Source organism: Dasypus novemcinctus, chromosome 25 (genome assembly GCF_030445035.2).
Source record: "Dasypus novemcinctus isolate mDasNov1 chromosome 25, mDasNov1.1.hap2, whole genome shotgun sequence".
Classification (NCBI taxonomy): domain Eukaryota; kingdom Metazoa; phylum Chordata; class Mammalia; order Cingulata; family Dasypodidae; genus Dasypus; species Dasypus novemcinctus.
In genome coordinates, this window is record NC_080697.1 from 34,392,883 (window position 1) to 34,414,482 (window position 21,600).

The 21,600-nt window shown below is 42.2% G+C and overlaps 1 protein-coding gene across 1 annotated transcript in view; it reads left to right on the forward strand.

Moving 5' to 3' along the window:
* The first annotated feature begins 572 nt into the window (after positions 1-572).
* The window catches only part of ADAM17 (ADAM metallopeptidase domain 17), a 79,684-nt gene continuing 58,656 nt past the window's right edge, over positions 573-21,600 (forward strand). Inside the window, exons 1-2 of the mRNA XM_004457206.5 lie at positions 573-921; positions 19,419-19,551. Of these exons, the coding sequence (XP_004457263.1) occupies positions 825-921; positions 19,419-19,551 (230 nt within the window). The 5' untranslated portion in view covers positions 573-824. The remainder of the gene's footprint in view (positions 922-19,418; positions 19,552-21,600) is intronic.

Sequence of the window (21,600 nt, forward strand, 5' to 3'; positions counted from 1 at the left end):
TGGTAGTCAAATGAAGTGCACAAAGTCTGCTGACGAGTTCATTTTGCGTCTGTGAGTGCCTGTCTCGACCACGGTGGCGAGGGAACGCGCCGGCTTCGCAGCGGTGGGCGCTGACTCTTCCGCAGGCGTCAACCGGTGTTCTTTCTCACTCATCCTTCGTCTTGGGTAGTTTAATGTTGGATTCGTTACTGGCCAAGAGAACTTGCGGCTTCTAGCGTCAGGCGCCCCTCCTCGTTTGCCCTGGGGACGTCGGGCCCGAGCGCGGTTTTTACAGATCCCTTAATAGAAAGAGTAACAGGAATCCTAACTAGACGCGGGTACCGAGATGAAGCCGGCGCCCGCCGCGCCTCGGAGGGCCTGCACGCTGGCTCCCCCTCCCTCTCCGCGGTCACCTGGGGACAGCGGGCGAGGGTAGGCCGGGTCGGGTCAGGACGTCGCGGGCTCGGCTCAGGCTGGCGCCAGCAGAGTCCCAACGGACAGGGAGGGCGCGGCAAGATGGCGGCAGAGGCGCGGGGCGGGGCGCGAGCGGGAGCGGGCCGGGCGCTCCCGACAGGCCGCGCGGCCCGGTTTCCGGCTGTGGGCGGCGCGGGGGGGAGCGGGGTGGGAGGCGGCGGCGGGAGGAAGCCGGGTGAGCCGCGCTCCAGGTCGCTGCTTGCGCTTCCGGAGGCCTTGAACTCTGGAGCGTTCCCGGTAGGAGGCGCGAGAGGAAAAAGAGGTTTGAGCCGCCGGGCGGATCCTTTGCGCTCCCCGATGTGAGCAGTGTTCTGAGCCCCCGGCAGACGAAGGCGGCCCGGAGACCTGGAGTCGGTGGCCGGGCCTGGAAAATGAGGCAGTGTCTCCTCTTTTTGACCAGTTTGGTGCCTTTCGTGCTGGCGCCGCGACCTCCCGAGGACCCGGGCTTCGGCTCCCACCCGCGACTCGGTAAAGAACCGGGAAAGTTGGCGCCGGGTGCCCGGAGCAAGCAATTTTAAGGGAAGCTGGGGAGCTAGAGCTCTCAGGTGTTTGGGGGCGGGGTATTGGAAGATGGTGGCGCGTCCCTAAGTTTTCAGTGTGGGAAGTGGGTGTGGCTCTGAGTTTGGAGAAAGAATAAAGGGAATAGGTTCTGCACCTGAATGCGAAAAGGATACTGGAGGAATCTCCTGTAGTAATTGAGGGCTTCCGAGAGCTCTGCCCCTAGGCTTTGGGGAAGGGGGAGTGAGTGTGTTTGGAAAAGAGGTTAAGGGGGCGGGGGCTGGTGGGAAAGACACCGGCAAGGTCCCTGTCCTACTATACTAGATTAGAACAAATTTAATCTAGTTGAATGTTCCTACCAAAGGCTAGACTACAGGAGGAGAAGGATAAGAAGGGCCCAAAGCTCCAGATTTCTTCGTGGCTCTCTAGGAGCGAACCGAGTTTCTACTGTAGACAGCACTTAGTGCAGTAACCTGGTTGGAAAGCGACAACTGGGAACTTCTCTTGAGCTGCGTTTGCCATTCTTAGTTATTTGAATTGCAGCTTAATGGAGGCGCTGAGGGAGTTGGGGCGGTCGGGGTGGGGGTAGGGGGGTGGTCTAACACCTGCCAAGCCAGCTCGCGATGCTGCTTCTGTGAATAGTCTCCTTGTAATTTTAAACAAAGAATCTATCAGGGATGATCACTTTTGAGCCTGGAAAGTTGAGGGGTTCTATTTGTGAAAGAATTAGATTTTCTAGAGCTTGGATTTTAAGGATGGACTTGCATTAAGGGATGTCAGATGGGGGAAGATAAAGTTCGTTTAAATTTATAGTGCCTTTTGGGGTCCTTTGTCTTTCACAAGTTGACATGTAAGATAATTTGATTAATTAGTAATAAAGTATGAAACATAGTATATTTTCTTAGTATGTGAGGTTGTAACATCATGATTTTTCATGGTTCTATTTCCCGCCAAATCCACCATGATTCCCTGTATACAGTGTTGTGCAGATTGAGACACAATGTGGGTTTTCTTTATGGCTAATAAAAATTTTGCTTTAGTTTGTTACCTGGCAGTTTCTTTCTTATTTAATGGACAGAGTTTGTAATTGACTGATATGGGTAGTCAAGGTGTTGAATGTTCTCTCCTCAGCAACTGCCTTGTGGTTGTCTCACATTGAGATGGATTGTAAACGATTAGTTGGAGGTCAGGCTGGAGAGAGCATGTAATGGCCTTCTTCATTTTTAAGGTTAAAATTTAACGAAAAGAATAAACGTTTATTTTGAAGAACTAAAATTTTATTTTCATCACCCTAACACAACTTTTTCATTTGTATTATTATGTCATCTACACGTGGAATATTAAAAGTGCTATGACTCCTAGGGAAATATATGGTATAGAGAAAAATATTACTTTCTAGATAAGTTCTCCACATTACACCCAGATGATGAGGTTTCTTTTTTGATCAAGTGCTATGTGCAAAGTGCAGACCATCTGTACCAGAAAAATGGTACAGACTTACCCAAATATTTATCCACTAAATATTTGAAGAATACATACTATAAGCAAGTATCATGCATGGTATTGAAGATAAAAAGATAAGACTACATCAGCCTTTAGAAAGCTTATGGGATAGTGGAATGAAGAGACATCCAGAGAACTAAGGAGACAATCTAAAAGAACATGGAGGCGAGTTATAAAGATATTATGAAAGGGCACTGAATGTAGCCTGGGAAGATTAGTGAAGGGTTCCTGAAGGAGGTGATACTTGAGGTTAAGTTTAGATTCAAGGTTAGGTAATGTGAAGAGGGGTAATAAGGACTCTCCTGACTGGGTGGGATGACGGACTTAGAAACTGTTAGAATTGAAGTGAACCTTAGAGATCATGTCTAGGTTTTTTAATAAGCAGGAAGAAAAATGGATCTCAAAGGCTGAAGTGAGTTGTCTTGTTCATGTAGTACTGAACATATGCCTTGTGGCTATTCTTTTCTCTTAAAGAATACCTTTTTTGTACTTGACATCTCAGGAAATAATTTGATGTTTAACTTAACCCTACCATTATTTTAGATTGAATTAGTCAAGACCAATGAGTAGTTTCATAGTTAAAGAGTATTTTATTGTTTATTAGGCTACTTGTCCTGTAAGTATTACCACAACTGGAATACTAAATACTAATTAGGCATTTAACAACACTTTTCTGAAAGGCAAACATATATGATAGAACTATGGCTTTTGGAGTGCTACAAAGGTCATCTAAAATTATTTCAATTGAACTGTTACGCATTGTGCAATTTAGGAAAGTTGTGAGTCATATGAGCTTAGTCATAATGATATCTTGTTGAAGTTGCAGCTGGGTGTATAAGTCTCACTTTGATTTCAAAATTTTTTCCCTTTGTGTTACTTTTAAAAGAGGATATAGTGGGTGGAAGGAAAAAAAAATATAGGTCATAGATGATGGATAAAAGTTTGTATCTGACACAAGTATTTTGAAATTTACCTTGAGGTAATTGGCTTGGGGATTCTCCATATTGCAGTCCTCATTTCTCATTTTTGACAGCATTGCTTTGCTCAGTTTTTTGACATCTGGCTTCCTCTTTTGGTGTCAGTTTTGCTTACAGGCAGCTTTCCTTGAAACTGAAACACTTAACTACCTTTACTGTCCCAAGGGAGATTTAATGCAACTCTGCTTTGTACTATTCAGAGAGATAAACTATATTTCTAGAATACAGTGAAGAGAAAGTTAAGCAGAAAGCCATGATAGGAAAACTGGAGAAAGCCTTGGAGCCTTCACAGGTTTTTTTCAGAACATTAAATGTAGGTATTCTCCAAAATCAAGTGTTATTGATTTTTTGGATCCTTTACCACTTTGTATTTGTGAGCAATGATAAGTGCATGCAACTAGAAGTAAAATTTGAAAAAAGTATGAAAAAAAATTGGTAGGAAAGAAAGGTCAGGAATAGGTTTCACTGAGGTAAGGAAGTGAAATGAAATGCTCTTGAATATATCCCTTAATTAGTTCCAGAATCAACCAAGGAGATGGTTATTCTCCCCTTTCTAACCCCTTCCTTTTTTTTTTTCAAGTGAGTTGTGGATTCTGAAAAGTCTTATCCACTGCCCTGATTTCACTTACCATTTGACTGTATATTATGATAACTACTAAATGTCTATATTTGGCCTATTCTTTGAAACTCCAGACTCATCTGTTTAGCTGCCCACTTGATGTTTCTGCCTCAGTGTTTTATGAGCACTTCAAATATAATATGTCCAGCATTACTTATTACCTATTCTTTTGACTAGAAAAAAGAGTGTAGGGGAAAAAAAATCAGTTTAGAAGTAGGCAGGGGTGCTGGAAGTTGTGGAAGTAGGCTTGGATCAGTTTCAGCTGTAGAGCCTTTTTGACTAATCAACATCTCTTCAGAGACATGAGTTTACCTTGGACTTTTGCTGACTCTCATTTAGGCTCAGACTTTCCATGTTACTGGTCTAGCTGAAGAGTCTTGGTCCAGATTAAGTTCCAGCCCTGATGAGGAGCTCTTGATAAGGTTGATAGTTGAAGTCGCTCTTATATGCCATCCTCCCTAACTGTTATAAACCCACAAAATTAAGTTTTTAGTTCCCAGGCTCTGGTATACACTGGCCTAGCAAAGAATACTGATTTCCTTTTCTCATGCCTTAGTCCCGAGGAAGGATACTTCCATACCAAGGATTCTTTTGCACAGTAGCCTGGCCAGGCTGCTTCCCTGCCCTACTGCATGTCTTGGGGAATGCCAAAGAGCAGAACTGGGTTCATGTGCACAAGCAGAATAAACACCTTACAGCAAGCAGTCCTGGCTTTATATTTTCCACTTCTGACATTAGAAGTAGGACCAGGACACTGACAGGGTCATTTTTGGAGAACTCTTTATACTGCATGCAGTAGAGAAGTGGAGAGTGAGAATGCTACAGGGGTTCTGCATTATACTTGCAAGCAGGAAAATGCAATTTATTGCAAAAATGACTTATGAAGAGAAATTAATGTAATGTAAAAAGTCAATAAATGTTCCCAGGCCCTCTTCATACAACACGTTTACACTGTCCTCAAATACATTAAATACCACATAAAATGCATTATTTACATGCTTTTTAAAAGTTTTGAAAAGTAAAATTTTAAAAGTAAAATTCCAAATGTTGATGCTGGATTTGATTTAAAAATAGAAAAAGGGCATACTTTAGACCACTGTACTAAAATCACTGTCTATAAAAGCTTATTCCAGAGATGAAACAATTCAGGTATAAGAGAAGGGCAGGAAAATGGATGTGGCTCAACCAATTGGGCTCCCATCTCCCATATAGGAGGTCCAGGGTTTGATGCCCAGGGCCTCCTGGTGAGGGCAAGCTGGCCCCCATGGAGTCCCCGCCCACATGGGAAAGCTGCCCCACGCCCAAGTGCCAGCCGACGTGGAGAGCTGGCGCAGCAAGGTGATGCAACAAGAGACACAAGACAGAAAATAAGAAGATGTCACAGAACAGGGAGATGACTCCCTCTTCCCACTCTGGAAGGCCCCAGGATCGGTTCCCAGAGCCACCTAATGAGAATACAAGCAGACACAGAATACACAGCGAATGGACACAGAGAGCAGACAACGGGGGAAATTGCGGGGGGGGGGGGGGGGGGGGCAGGGAGAAATAAATAAAAATCTTTAAAAAATAAAAAAAGGGCAATCAAATCTTCTATAGAAAATTCCATGTCTATATTTAGAAGATCAGTTTGTTGCATGCCTGAAGCACCAGCTTTCTATTTATTCTTCTTTGATGACATATAGAAGGAACAAAGTATCAACTGCTTTTACCACTGCTGTCATTGTTGAGAATCATACAATAATAGGTTTACTGTCTTTCTTTGCTGCCACCATCTCCAAGGCCCTTTGAAACTGGCATACACCTCATTACTAGGTCCTCAGCCCTGGTTTGAGCAGTTAAACGGGCAATTTTAAATATCTGGAAAAAGTTGAACCAAGAGTCAGAGAACAGGGAAACGGACTTTGGCCCAGTGGTTAGGGCGTCCGTCTACCACATGGGAGGTCCGTGGTTCAAGCCCCGGGCCTCCTTGACCCGTGTGGAGCTGGCCCATGCGCAGTGCTGATGCGCGCAAGGAGTGCTGTGCCACACAGGGGTGTCCCCCGCGTAGGGGAGCCCCACGCGCAAGGAGTGCACCCATAAGGAGAGCCGCCCAGCGCGAAGGAGGGAGCAGCCTGCCCAGGAATGGCGCCGCCCACACTTCCCATGCCGCTGACGACAACAGAAGCGGACAAAGAAACAAGACGCAGCAGAAAGACACAGAAAACAGACAACCGGGGGAGGGGAGGGGAATTAAATAAATAAAAATAAATCTTAAAAAAAAAAAAAAAGAGTCAGAGAACATGGTAGTACACTGCTGCTTAACTGTAAATCCCTAAGTAAGAGAGAGAAACTAAATATCAGAGTAACCTTAGCATCAGAATTAGATGCCTAGACAACAGCTAAAAATTACAAGCCATACAAAGAAAACAAGAAGATATGACTCAGGCAAAGGAACAAATCAAAGCTCCAGATGAACTAACTCAATGAGGTTTATACAAATCTTGTAAATCATATCATGGAGTTGAAGGACAATATGGCTAAAGAAATGAAAGACATTAAGACACTGTGAACACAAAAATCAGAAATCTTGGATAGAAAAATAGCAGTTTATGGGAATGAAAGACACAATAAGTGAGCTAAAAATTACGATAGAGGGAAGCAGATTTGGCTCAACGGATAGAGCATCTGCCTACCACATGGGAGGTCCAGGGTTCAAACCCAGGACCTCATGACCTGTGTGATGAGCTGGCCTATGTGCAGTGCTGATGTGCGCAAGGAGTGCCATGCCACGCAGGGGTGTCCCCCGCGTAGGGTAGCCCCACGTGCAAGGAGTGTGCCCCTTATGGAGAGCTGCCCAGCGTGAAAAAAGTGCAGCCTGCCCAGGAGTGGCGCCGCAAACACAGAATGCTGACACAGCAAGATAATGCAACAAAAGAGACACAGATTCCTGGTGCCACTGACAAGAATACAAGCAGACAAGAACACACAGCAAATGGACACAGAGAGCAGACAACTGGCGGGGGGAGGGGAGAGAAATAAAAGATAAATCTTTAAAAAAAATACAATAGAGGCACACAACAGCAGATTTGAAATCATGGAAGAGAGAGAATCAGTGACATAGAGGAAGAGTAACTGAAATTGAAGAAAATAGAAAAAATTGAGCAGGGCCTCAGGGAATATAATGATAACACAAAGTGCACAAACGTGTTATGGGAGTTTCAGAAGGAGATGAGAAGGGAAAAGGGGCAGAAAGAGTATTTGGTATTGAGGAAATAGTGGCTGAAAATTTCCCAACTCTTATGGATACACATGTTCGGGAAGCACAGCATTCTCCAATTAGAATAAATCCAGGTAGACCTACCCCAAGGCACATGCTATGGAGAATGCCAAATGCCAAAGATAAAAGAGAAAACTCTGAAAGCAGTAAGGGAAAAGTGAAACATCACATACAAGGAACATCCAATAAGACTTTAGTGTGGATTTCTCTTCAGAAACCATGGAGGCAAGAAGGCAGTGGTATGATATAATCGTGGTACTGAAAGGGAAAAACTGTTAACTAAGAATTCTTTATCTGTCCTTCAAATATGATGGTGAGCTTCAAATATTCACAGATAAACAGAAACGAAAAGAATTTGTAAGTAACAATCCACTCAGCAGGAAACACTAAAGGAAGTTCTGCACCGAAAAGAAAAGAGACAGAGACTTTGAGAAAAGTGTAGAAGTGAAGACTTTCGGAAAGGGTAACCAAAAAGGTAATAAAATGGACAAAAATAAGATACGACAGGAGAATGAATGTAGCTCAGTGGTTGAGCGCTTGCCTCCCACATATGAAGTCTCAGAATGCATGAGACAAACTCAAGTGCTTGTGGATATTTCTCCAGGATAGACCACATGTTGGGCCACAACACAGCTTTCAATAAATTCAAGAAGACTGAAATTATACAAAGCACCTTCTCTGACCATAATGGGATGAAGCTAGAAATCAATAATAGTTGGAAAAGGGGGAAATTTACAAATATATGGAGGCTAAACAACATACCCTTAAACAATCAATGGGTCAAAGAAGAAATTGCAAGAGAAATTAGTTGAGATCTCGAGACAAATGAAAATGAGAACACAACATATCAAAACTTATGGGATACAGGGAAGCGGCTGTGGCTCAATCAACTGGGCTCCCGTCTACCATATGGGAGGCCCTGGGTTGGTGTCCCAGGGCCTCCTTGTAAAGGCATTTTGGCCCACGCCCCACGAAGAGCTGGTGGCCTGTGCCCATGGAGAGCTGGCACAGGAAGATGATGCAACAAAGGGAGACAAGCAGACACAAAAGAATGTGAGCAAATGGACACAGAGCAGACAGCAAAACAAGCTGCAAGGTGGGGGAGATAAATAAATAATAAATCTTTTTTTAAAAAGCACAAACTTATGGGATACAGTGAAGGCAGTGCTGAGAGGGAAATTTATAGCTCTAAATGCCTATATTAAAAAAGAAGAAAGAGCTGAAATCTGCGGCGGCTTGCTCGGTCGGTAGAGGTGGGGTCTGGCTGCGGACGAGGGGTCGGTTCCGCTTGGGACGAGGGGTCGGTCCGGCAGCAGACGAGGGATCGGTCTCACAAGGGGTTGCGCGGTTCGGCTGACGGGGTCACCCGGCGAAGCCGGCGACGAAGGGGTCGCCCGAAGAAGCAGGCGACGAACTGGGGACAAGGGAGGCCAGGCCCTTGTCGGGGGCTCTCAGGACTGGAGGGCGCACGGCAGAAGAACTACCGAGGAGACAAGGTAAACACGCAAGTCCACTTTATTGAGGGAGAGGCAACAGTTTTATAGGGGCTGGGGAAGGCTGATTGGTTGAAGCCACGCCCTGTTCTGATTGGTTGCCGGCGAAAGGTCAGTGGGCGGTACCGGACGGGGGAGGGGTGGTGGTTAGGGATTGGCTGTCGCTGTTGCTGGGGGAAGGGGCAGGGTTTAGGGATTGGTGGCTGCTGTTGCTGGGGTGGAGGGCAGACTGGAGTTTCCCGCCCACGCCTGGCTGTTGCTGCTGTCGGGGGGAGGGAAAAGGGCAGACTGGATTTTTCCGCCCACGCCTGGCTGTTGCTGCTGTCGGGGGAGGGGAAAAGGGCAGACTGGAATTTTCTGCCCTGCGCCTGCGCAGGGAGAAGGAAGAAGAAGGGTGCCGCCCCACAAGGCATTGGGTGGCGCCATCTGGGAGGAGGGGCGGCCGCGGAAGCATGGCTGCCGAGAAGGGGAGACCCGAGGGCACTCTGCACCCATGCCGAGCTTCCTTCAGGGGTGGCAGTGGGCCCGACCAACCACCCTATTATGGGGGCAGCGGAATTAGGCCTACCGCGGCCGCTCCCCTCGCCAGGCCAGCAAACCACACTTCAGCCCGAGGGGTGACCGCAGAAATCAAAGAATAACTGAATAACTGGAAAAACTAGAAAAAGAACAAACCAATCCAGAGGCAAGCAGAAAGAAAGAACAAATATTACAGCAGAAATAAATGAAATTGAGAAGAAAAAACAGTAAGAATCAACAAAACCAAAAGCTGGTTCTTTGAGAAGACCAGTAAAACCAAGAAACCCATAGCAAGACTAACAAAGTAAAAGATGGAGAAGCTGCAAATAAATACAATCAGGCATGAAAGCATACACATTACCACTGATCCCATAGAAATAAAAAAAAAATAAGAGGATATTATGAGAAATTGTATACCAACAAATTAAACAAGCTAGACAAAATGGACAAATTCCTAAAAATGCACAACCTACATTGACTCTACAAGAAATACAAGAGGGTAACAAACCAATTACATTTAAAGAGATTGAATCAGTCATCAAAAATCTTCCAACAAAGAAAAGTCCAGGACCAGATGGCTTCATAGGTGAATTCTGCAAAGCATTTTGAGAAGCATTAACAGTAATCCTGCTTAAACTCTTCCAAAAAAATTGAGGAGGAAAATTTATCAAACATATTTTATGAAGCTGACATCACCCTAATACCAAAGCCAGATAAAGATACTACAAGAAAAGAAAATTACAGACCAATCTCTCTCATGAACATAGATGCAAAAATTCTCGACAAAATACTTGCAAATCCAATCCAACAGTATATCAAAATAATTATTATGCCATGACCAAGTGGGATTTATTATTGGTATACAAGGGTGGTTCAATATAAAATCAATTAATATACCACATTAAAATTTATTAATTTTATTAATAAAATTCATTAATTTATTAACTTTCTTCACTTTAGCAAATCAAAGCTCCAGTGAGCTATCACTTTGTATGTACTGGAAGTCCACTCTTAACAAAACAGGAAACTGCAAGCGTTGGAGAGGACATGAGGAGAAAGGAACACTTATTCATTGCTGGTGGGAACGTAGAATGGTACAGCCACTGTGGAAGTCTGTTTGGCAGTTCCTAAGGAAGTTAGATATGGATCTACCACGTGACCTGGCAATACTACTATTAGGTACAGATCCACTATTTTACCCTGCCATGTGAGAGAGGACTGTAAGAATTGCCTGCAGCCACAGAAAGACAGAAAAACCTGAGAAGCTGAGAAGGAGAGACTGGAGGTGGGAATCAGTGGAGCAGCACAAAGCTGAAGAGATGAGGCCTGGAGGAGAGGAGAAACCAGCCATGTGCCTGACTGACCAAAGGAAGAAAGTGAGCCTAGAGGGGAAGGCAGAAACCAGCACCGTTTTGTCTTGCCATGTGGCAGAAGTCTAGGATCTGCCAGGAATCGATCTTTGGTGAGATCACCTCTCTGATAATGACTTGATTTGGACATTTTCACAGCCTTGGAACTGTAAAATTTTACCCTAATAAATGCCCATTATAAAAGCCAACCCATTTCTAGTATTTTTGCATTGGCAACCTGTGGCAAATTAAAACACCCACCTAAAACCACAGTATGATATATCAGTAACTACAAACTTATGATGACTTAATGCAGAAGCAGTCCTATGTGAATAAGCAATGTAATTGTGAACTGTATATAAAGGAACAATATATAATGAGGAATTACAGAATCTTTCAACATCCAATTGTCCCTTTATATCACTTCCTTCCCCATACCTACTTCTCCTTGAGGTTTTTCTCAGTGTACAATATACCATTTACCCAGGTACCCAAGCGAGATACCTTGGAGTCTTGTAGTGACTTCCACCTGGATTACTCAAAAGTTTACTGGCTGATTTTCCAGACTCCTGGCTTGTTCCCTTCTAGCCCATTCTTCATACTGAAGTCATAATGAAATTTTTCTAAAAAAATTTATTTCCATCCTCCTTGCTATTTGTGCTCACTGTCTGTTCTCTGTGTCTATTTGTTGTGTGCTCTTTGTATCTGCTTGTCTTCTTTTTAGGGAGGCACCAGGAACCAAATCTGGGACCTCACATGTAGGTGGGAGGTGCCCAATCACTTGAGCCACCTATGCTCCCTGCTTGTTGTGTCTCTAATTGTGTTTCCTCATTGGGTCTTTTCATTACATCAGCTCACTGTCTTGCTCATCTTTAGAAGGCACTGTGAACCCAACCTGGTACCTCCCGTGTGGTAGGCAGGTGCCCAGCTGCTTGAACCAGATCCGCTTCCCCATAAGGAAACTTTTGAAATAAAACTGTTGTCCTTATCCTTAATTAGTTCCGTGGATCTTTATGACCTGACCTCTGCCTGCTTCTCTAACCTCATACCTCTTCATATTCTCTTTGTCTTTCTGCATTCCAGCCTCAATGAATTGTTTTTGTTTTTTTATTTCTTCTGATCATCAGCATATGGTTGGGCCCTCTACTTAAAACCTTCTTCTCCTTTCTTTTGGCTTTCTCCTCATCCTTTCAGTCTGTGCTTCAATACTGTTTCCTTGGTTTGCCCTGCTATGTCCTGTAACTCCTGCAAATTCCTCTTGGCTCTTGTTGTGTACTTTATGATACATTTTTGTTTAACGTTCTTTCTCCCAATGTCACTGTACTAGAAATGTGTTTCTCTTTGTCTGCATTGTATCCCTAATGCCTGGAAGGTAGGACATTCACAGTAAATATTTGTTGAATAAATGAATAAGGGTAAAGGGTGGAATGTGTGTGTAAGAGAGGAAGGCTAGGGGCAATGGAAAAGGCACAGATGCAGTAAGGAAGGGTAGAGTCTATAAGGAGGGCCAGAAAAGAGGCCAGGGGAGGGAAACCATAGCACATGGCAGAGAAGAGCAGGGAGGGCTAGATACAAGTAATACTATTGTATACTCTAAATAATATAGTATTCTTGTGTGACCTTTTGAATTAAAACTAGCTGTTATTTTCGAATTTGTGTTTGGAGCTGGCTGAAATGAAAAAAAACACATGTGTTTGGGGTGACTGCTAGAGCAACTTGTAGAAAGGAAAGAAGGTGTTCTCATTCTCCAGATTGATGGGTAGCCTGTGGGGAGTTTTTAAGAGAGAGAATATGACCATATACTGACCTGAAAAAGGTAATTTTTATAGCATTGTCTAGTATTAAGAATAAGAAACTCTAAGAAGTGAGGGGTTTATCCTTAAGTTTATTGAGAAATTTGACTTTGAATAAGGGATAAACTTTTGGGAAGAAGGGGAAATGTAAATCTGATTGAAAAAGCTATACAGAAAATTGGGATTACTAATGTTGGGAGTTTGAAAGTTAAGTGCAATAAAATTTGAGTATTTGATGGGAAGTGGACTTGGCCCAATGGATAGTGCGTCCTTCTACCACATGGGAGGTCCGCGGTTCAAACCCTGGGCCTCCTTTACCCATGTGGAGCTGGCCAACGCGCGGTGCTGAGGCGTGCAAGGAGTGTGCCCCGTAAGGAGAGCCACCCAGCGTGAAAGAAAAGTGCAGCCTGCCCAGGAATGGTGCCGCACACACAGAGAGCTGATGCAGCAAGATGATGCAAGAAAAAGAGACACAGATTCCCGTGCTGCTGACAACAACAGAAGCGGACAAAGAAGAATACACAGCAAATAGACACAGAGAACAGACAACTGGCAGTAGAGGGAAGGGGAGAGAAATTTAAAAAAAAAATTGAGTATTTGAGAGGTTGTTTGTAGATCAAAAGACAATAGCGATATAGCTGCAAGCAGGAGAATTGTATCCATCATCCATGTGGAATCTAAGCCCCCTCTTGATGTAGAGGGGGACTGGACATAGCCATCCCAGGTCCACAAGATGGAGGAATAGAGTATGGATTAGAGTGGACTTACTGGTGTTCTGCTGGGGAACTATTGTAATTAGTAAGGGAAGAAATTGTAGTAGTGATGTGGAGAGGGTGGCCACGGTGGCTGTTGATGGTCGGGACAAGGAAGAAGAGATATGGTTTGGGGACATTTTCAGGATTTGGAGTTGTCCTAGGTGGTGCTGCAGGGACGGATGCTGGACGCTGTGTGTCCTGTTGTGGCCCACTGGGTGGACTGGGGAAGAGTGTGGACTACAGTTTGGACCACTGTCCATGTGCTGCAGCAATTCTCCAGAATGTATTTGCCAGGTGCAGTGGATATGCCACAAGGATGGAAGAGTTTGTTGATGTGGGAGGGCTGGCGTGTGTGGGGTGGGGGTATATGGGGACCTCATTTTTTTTAATGTAACATTTAAAAGAAAATAAAGAAGAAGAAAAAAAACAATAGCGAGAGCAGTATCTCCGATTTGTTGGATAAAGAAAGAGCTATTTTTACCATATTGTTTGTAATGGCTCTTGGACATCCAATTTGAAAAAACTAGTTATTAAAAGAGGATAAATTAAAATAGACACATTAAAGTATATTAAAGTGCCTTAGCAAGCTACATTTTAAATGGTGCTTATTATAGAAAATACACCCAAAGATAACCACTGATGATAATATTATATTGCCCTTTTTTTTTTCTAGGTCTATTTTTTTTTTTTTTTTTAAGATTTATTTTTATTTATTTAATTCCCCTCCCCTCCCCCGGTTGTCTGTTTTCTGTGTCTTTTTGCTGCGTCTTGTTTCTTTGTCCACTTCGTCAGCGGCACGGGAAGTGTGGGCGGCGCCATTCCTCAGCAGGCTGCTCCTCCTTCGCGCTGGGCGGCTCTCCTTATGGGTGCACTCCTTGCAGCGTGGGGCTCCCCTACGCAGGGGACACCCCTGTGTAGCACAGGCACTCCTTGCGCGCATCAGCACTGCGCATGGGCCAGCTCCACATGGGTCAAGGAGGCCCGGGGCTTGAACCGCGGACCTCCCATGTGGTAGACGGACACCCTAACCACTGGGCCAAAGTCCGTTTCCCTAGGTCTATTTTTATATGTAGTTAAGATCGTGCAATATGAATAGGTTTTAATCTACTTTTATTTAACATTGCAGCATTAAGTATTTTACTGTTTTAAAAAAAAATTTTTTTTTAAAGATTTGTTATTATTTTTAAATTTCTCTCCCCTTCCCCCTCCCCCATTGTCTGCTCTCTGGGTCCATTTCCTGTGTGTTCTTCTGTGTCTGCTTGCATTGTTGTTAGTGGCACTGGGAGTCTGTGTCTGTTTTTGTTGTGTCATCTTGCTGCATCAGCTCTCTGCATGTGCGGCGCCACTCCTGGGCAGGCTGTGCTTTTTTCGCACAGGGCAGCTCTCCTTGCAGGGTGCACTCTTTGCTCATGGGGCTCCCCTACACGGGGGACACCCCTGTGTGGCATGGCACTCCTTGTATGCATTAGCACTGTGCGTGGGCCAGCTCACCACATGGGTCAGGAGGCTCTGGATTTGAACCCTGGATCTCCCATATGGTAGTCGGATGCTCTGTCAGTTGAGCCAAATCTGCTTCCCTTTCTTGTGTTTAAAAAACTTGTAAATAGCATTTTAAATGATTGTAATTTTGTTTCATTTTATGTTTATGTTTATTTGGAAGTGCTGTAACTTATCTGAATAATTAGTGGTTATTTACCTTGCTTCCCATTTTTGTGATTAAAAAGAATGCAAGGATGAACAATGGACATTTGTGCTTAAGGACTTTTCCTTCACTTTGGGTTATTTCTTCACTTCAGCCTAGTGGTTCTCAAACTTCATTGTTCTCAAACTTGAAAGCTGGGCCCCACCCTGAGAATTGTTGAGTCAGTAAGTCTGAAGGGAGTCCCAGGAATTTGTGTTTCTAACAATTTCCCAGTTGAATTTCCCAGCAGCTAATGCTACTGGTATGGGGACCATACTTTGAGAACGACTGGCCTGTGTTTTTGACAGTGAAACTACAATATTAAGGTTAACTTTCTTAGTCTGTGAGAGTGATTATGATCTTGAATGAAACTGAGTTCATGTACTAACCTGTGTCAGGGAAGTTGGAGAGCTAAAGGATCAAACTCATCATTGAACACTTGCGCAGTTTGTGAATATTTGAGTGCTGAATGGACAAGATTCTATGCTGGGTATTATGAAGTGAGGATACTGTGATGAATAAAATATAACTCCATTTTACAGTCTTATTTGTAAAATGAGACAGATGTAACCAAAGAGTGCCAGAAGGGAAGATGTAAACAAAGGGTTTTGAATTCAGAGGGGGGAGAGGTTATGTTTGGTTGATGTTTCAGAAAATAAGAGACCAAAAATAGAAGCCCAAGAAGAGCTGGATTATATTTAAGAAATTAAAAAAATCTGGCATCAATAAAGCTTGGGTTTTGTAGTTGTAGAGGTTCAAATCTCAGTACTGTCCTACAGAACAAATTACTTATTCTCTCACTTTTTCTTCATCTGTAAAAGCATCCCCAGGGATACTTGTAGATAATGAACGCTAAAAAATTGTTAAATAAATGGTGCTTCTTGAAAATTTTCCATTGGTATCTTTAAGCATTATAGTTAGCAAGGCCAAAATCCATTGGCATAAAAGTGATGTGTTATGAAATGGCTTCCGGTAGATTAAATTTATAAGGAGGGAAACGGACTTGGCCCAGTGGCATGGGAGGTCTGCGGTTCAAACCCCGGGCCTCGTTGACCCGTGTGGAGCTGGCCATGCGCAGTGCTGATGTGCGCAAGGAGTGTCGTGCCATGCAGGGGTGTCCCCGCGTAGGGGAGTGCCACTCACAAGGAGTGCACCCCGTAAGGAGAGCCGCCTGGTGCAAAAGAAAGTTCAGCCTGCCCAGGAATGGTGCCATACACACGAAGAGCTGACAACAAGATGACGCAACAAAAAGAGACACAGATTCCTGTGCCGCTGACAACAACAGAAGCGGACAAAGAAGAACACGCAGCAAATAGACACAAAGAACAGACAACTGGGGGGGAGGGAGAGAAATTTTTTAAAAAATTTATAAGGAAATCTTGTTAACAGAAAATGGATGGTACCCAGCAAGTATGATATCTGCTGCCACTTGATTTAATCTGATCTTGAGCTAAAACCTTGAATAAACTTTGATTAAATTTCATCAGATAGCATCATGCTTTCTTCTGGTTTGCTCACATGTTATTATCTAGCAGTGAGGCACTTTGACTCTTTGACCACCTTATAGAAATCAGCGCCTTGCCCTTCTTTTTCTATCTCTTATCCTTCTTTAATGCCACAACACTGACATATATATTTACTTGTGCATTGTTTGGTCTACCATGCTTAATGTGTGTTCCATTAGGCAAACAAAACAAACGAAATTTGTTTTATTTAATGCTTTATCTCCAGTACGTAGTCTATTGCCTGACACTAGGCTAAGTGAATGAATCAATTGAGGATTTAGGGGAAGATAAAGGAGAAAAATAATGGTTTTGTGAGCATATTTAACATCTCAGTATACTTGTATCTTAAGCTCCTGCTACTCTATTTTGAGGGTGTTATAAGTCTAGTGGAATGATATTGAATACAGTTGTTCCTGTGTGATATCTGTTGAGGAAGAAGGAATATATCAGACCAAATATTTTTAGACAGTTTTTAAAGAGACTTAAAGCATCCAAATTGTCTTCCAGAAGTCCTTCTGATTTTGGAGGAGGCAGCAGAGTTACTGTTGATGAAAAGTAGTTTATAGGTATAGCATATGCTTCTGTACTTACTTTTTTTTAGGTAGTAGGAGCTGGGGATTGAACCTGAGACCTCATATGTGGGAAGCTGGCACTCAACCACTGAGTTGGTTTTATTATTTGTTTTTGTTTTTCCAGGAGGCATGGGGAACCAAACCGGGGATCTCCCATGTGGGAGGTGGGTGCTCAGGTGCTTGAGCCACATCCGCTCCCCTCTATTTACTCTTGCTCTCTACCAAATAAGAACTTACTTGTGCTTGTTTTATCTTTGGGAGCAGTGCTTCTATACTTTTCCTGAATGCCAGCACAGTTTGGTAAAATTGTTCATTTTTATTTTTATTTTTGTTTAGGGATTAGTCTGGTCTTTTTACTTCTACTTCCTGGTGTCAGGTGTACTGATACTCTGCTGTGTCTGTTGAGGGCAGAAATACTAGGGATACGACCACGTTTTTCCTCTTTTATTTGGAAAATGATTTTTCTATAAAAGATTTTCTTTCCCAGTTTTGGTTTGCTCAGGCCCTTAATACCTTTGTTGCTATTTCTTAGTACATATCAACTGGAAATGATGTAGCCTGGGTTGGCCATCTCAATCTTAGATCTTAGAAATTCTAAACATGCAAGCTCAAAATGGCTTTTATTTAGAAAGTACCTCATTTACATGATACTCTTCAAGATATCAAAATTAATAAGTAATTCATGTTTATATTTCCCTAATTGTTTCAAATATCTTTCCACAGTTGGTTAGTTTGACCTAGGATTCAAAAAGATTCACACAATATTGCATTTGCTTGCTGTATTTCTTAAGTCTATTGACGTCTCCGCCCATGCCATTTATTTCCTGAAGAAACTGGGTCATTCGTTCTGCAGGAATTCTAACATTTTGGGTGTGGCTTATTGCTTTCTTAGGTTGTTATTTAACTTGGCTTCTAATTCCCTTTATGTTCTAAAAACAAAGTTAGACCTTGATTAATTTAGGCTCTTTTTTTTTTGGTAAGAGTACAGTTCATGCTGGGTACTTTATTGTCTGGCTCTCTCATTTTAGTGGCATTTCAGGATTAATAGGTTTGGGTGTTAATAATTCCCCCACCCCCAGGTTTGGTAACTGATGATCCAATGAATTTTTAAAAAATTTTATTGAAATATGTAATCCGTACATGAACATACATAAACAATAAGTGTATAGTGAAATTTGTGAATTTACAAAACAAGCATGCATATCTTCATAAAGTCTCCCATACATCTCCCTCACAACACCTTGCATTGTTGTGAAACATTCGTTACAAAACTATGAAAGAACATCATCCAGCTTTTACTACTAACTATAGCCCACATCTTACATTTGGTATATTTTCCCCCATTCCACCCAATTATGAACACCCTATATTAATTTTTTTTCCTCCCCTTCCCAGCCCTGCTGTTTTTGCACTCTATGTCCATTTCTCTTTTTTTGTCTTCTATTCTTGTCCTTCTCCTCTAGGATTCACTGGGATTCGATCCTGGGACCTCTGATGTGGAGAGAAGTTCCCTGTCAATTTGTGCCACCTCAGTTCCTGGTCTCTGCTGCCCTTCACCTTGACTCTCCCCTTCATCTCTCTTTTGTTGTGTCTTCATCTTGCAGTGTGCATGACCCACTTGTGCAGGCACTGGCTCACTGTGCGGGCACTTGACTTGCTGTACGAGCCCTTGGCTTGCCATGTGGGCCCTCAGCTTAGCACACAGGCACTGGCTCGCCACGTGGGCACTGCCTCACCATGCCAGCACTCGTGTGGTCACTTGGCTCACTGCATGGATACTCGGCTTGCCACACAGGCACTTGGTTCACCACGTGGGCACTTGGTGAGGGGGCTTGGCTCACCGCATGAGCATGGCTCACTGCGTGGGCACTCAGCTCACCACGTGGGCACTGTCTTGCCATGCAGGCACACTCTCTCTTCTCTTTTACCAGGAGCCCCAGGGATTGAACCCGGGTCCTCCCATATGGTAGCAGAGGCTTTATCACTTGAGCCATATCCGCTTCCTTCTATGTTAGTATTACATATTTATTATTATTCATGAATAGTAGTATTCATGAGAAAACATTCTCATCTTTGTCCTGTTAACCACAGTTCATCATCCACCCTGGATTCCCTATGTTATACAGTCCCATACTTTGTAATCCATTCAAAGTGTATACTCAATGGCTCTCATTTTGATCCCAGAGTTGTGCTTTTATTACCTAGGTCAGTTTTAGAACTTTTTCATTACTCCATAAGGAAAAAATCCCATATCCCCTCATACTCCTATTGTTGTCCCTTAATATTAAAATATCTTCTTTCCATTGCTACAAAATATTACTGTTAACTATCATCTATAAGTTATGCATTTTTCAGGAAGGATTTATTGTCTGGCTCTCCCATTTTAATGGTGTTTCAGTTGATTAGTAGGCTTAGGTGCTAATAATTTTTTTACCTTTATTTCAGAAAAGCTTGATTCTTTGCTCTCAGACTACGATATTCTCTCTCTATCCAATATCCAGCAGCACTCGGTAAGAAAAAGAGATCTGCAGGCCTCAACACATTTAGAAACACTACTAACTTTTTCAGCCTTGCAAAGGTAATTTGAATTATTCTTAGAATAATATTGGATCAAGGGGGTCTTGGTTTGGCAAAAGCAGAAAAGTGTTTACTGAAATCTTAAGGAATAACATTTTAAAGATTTGTAATTGGTATAATTACAGTCTGTTGTATACGATCTTGCATAATGTATTGATTATTAACAAGAAAGGGGGTATTCTAAAGGTTTTAATAATGATAATGTTTATGAAATCTAAGAATTTTAATTAATTAAATGATTATAATACCTTTCTTTTTGTTGATTTAGAACTGTCACCTGTGTAATGAGCATTATCTTTACTTAACACATCAAGACACTGAGACTTAGAGATAAATAATTTGTTCAGGGTCCTCCAGTGTAGTGGTGAGCTGGGTCGAGAATTCAGTGCTCTTTCTACAGTGAATTTCTCTTATTTCATTGCACAAATTGATTGATGTATTGTTGTCAGGCAATAAATTTTAATATCTCATGTTGTTTGCAAATTGAAATCTGATAATTGCAGGCCTCTTTTCAAAATCTTTTTAGGAAGCTTTATCTGATATCAAAAAACAAACATTAGGAGAATATTCATCGGCTGAATTATTCTTAATTCATAGGATAGGCCTTCTTTAGGACTTTAAAAAAAAGTAATGTATGCACCTGATTTTAAAAAAGTAACTGCACAAGGGTATAAAAAGTTTTCACTTCCCCTTAACTCAGTTATACTCCCCAAACCCAGGAAGGTTTTTTTCTGTAAACTTCCAAAATATTTTAATGAATATTTTTTCCATATAGGTCTATATGTGCATATAAATAGTATAGATAACATAGATTTACCTCATTTTTATCAACTGTATAAATATTCCATAGAATTGTCATAATTTATTCAACTAGTATCCTATAGATGCATATTATTTTACCAGAGTGATTTTTTTTCTTTGCTATAACAAACAATGCTCATATGAATATTTTTTAAATATATCCTCTTTATAGGATACTTTCCTAGGAGATTATTAGGTCAAGGATATGTATATTATAAATGTTTATAGATTCTGCCACATTTCCTTCTAAAGAGATTCAACTAATTTATTCTTCCAGCAGCAGTATATGAGTTTACCTTTTTCCCTTACCAATATTAAAAATTTTATCAACCTTTAACTTTTGCTGCTCTGAGATGGAATGATCTCTCATGTGAGATTTCATGTGAGATTGAGCATCTTTTTTTTTTTTATTTTTTATTTTTTATTATTGACTTTGTAATAATATTACATTAAAAATATATATGTGCGGTCCCATTCAGCCCCCCCCACCCCCCCTCTCCCCCCCCAACAACACTCGTTCCCATCATCATGACACATCCATTGGATTTGGTAAGTACATCTTTGGGTACCTCTGCACCTCATGGTCAATGGTCCACATCATGGCCCATACTCTCCTCCATTCCATCCAGTGGGCCCTGTGAGGATTTACAATGTCCGGTGATTACCTCTGAAGCACCATCCAGGGCAGCTCCATGTCCCAAAGACGCCTCCACCTCTCATCTCTTCCTGCCTTTCCCCATACCCATCGTCTACCATGTCCACTTTTCCCAATCCAATGCCACCTCTTCTATGTGGACATTGGATTGGTTGTGTCCATTGCACCTCTATGTCAAGAGGAGGCTCAGATTCCACATGGATGCTGGATGCAGAGATTGAGCATCTTTTAATATGTTTTAAGTCATTCTATTTTTCTCTGAACTGCCATTTCATATACTTTGACTTTTTCTGTTGGATTTGTCTTTTTTAGTACTAAATTGTGGTGTGTAGTATATTTTTAAAAAATTGGTCCATTATTATACGTGTTACTGATATTTTATGTAAGTATTTTTTTTCATTTTTTTATTGAAGTGTATCATTCATACATGAACACACATAAACAGTAAGTGTATAGTAAAGATTGTGAACTTACGAAATAAACATACGTAACATCACACAGGGGTCTCATACATCACCCCTCCGCCAACTCTTTGCACTGGTGTGAAACATTTGTTAAAAACTATGCAAGAGCATTGTCAAAATATTACTGCCA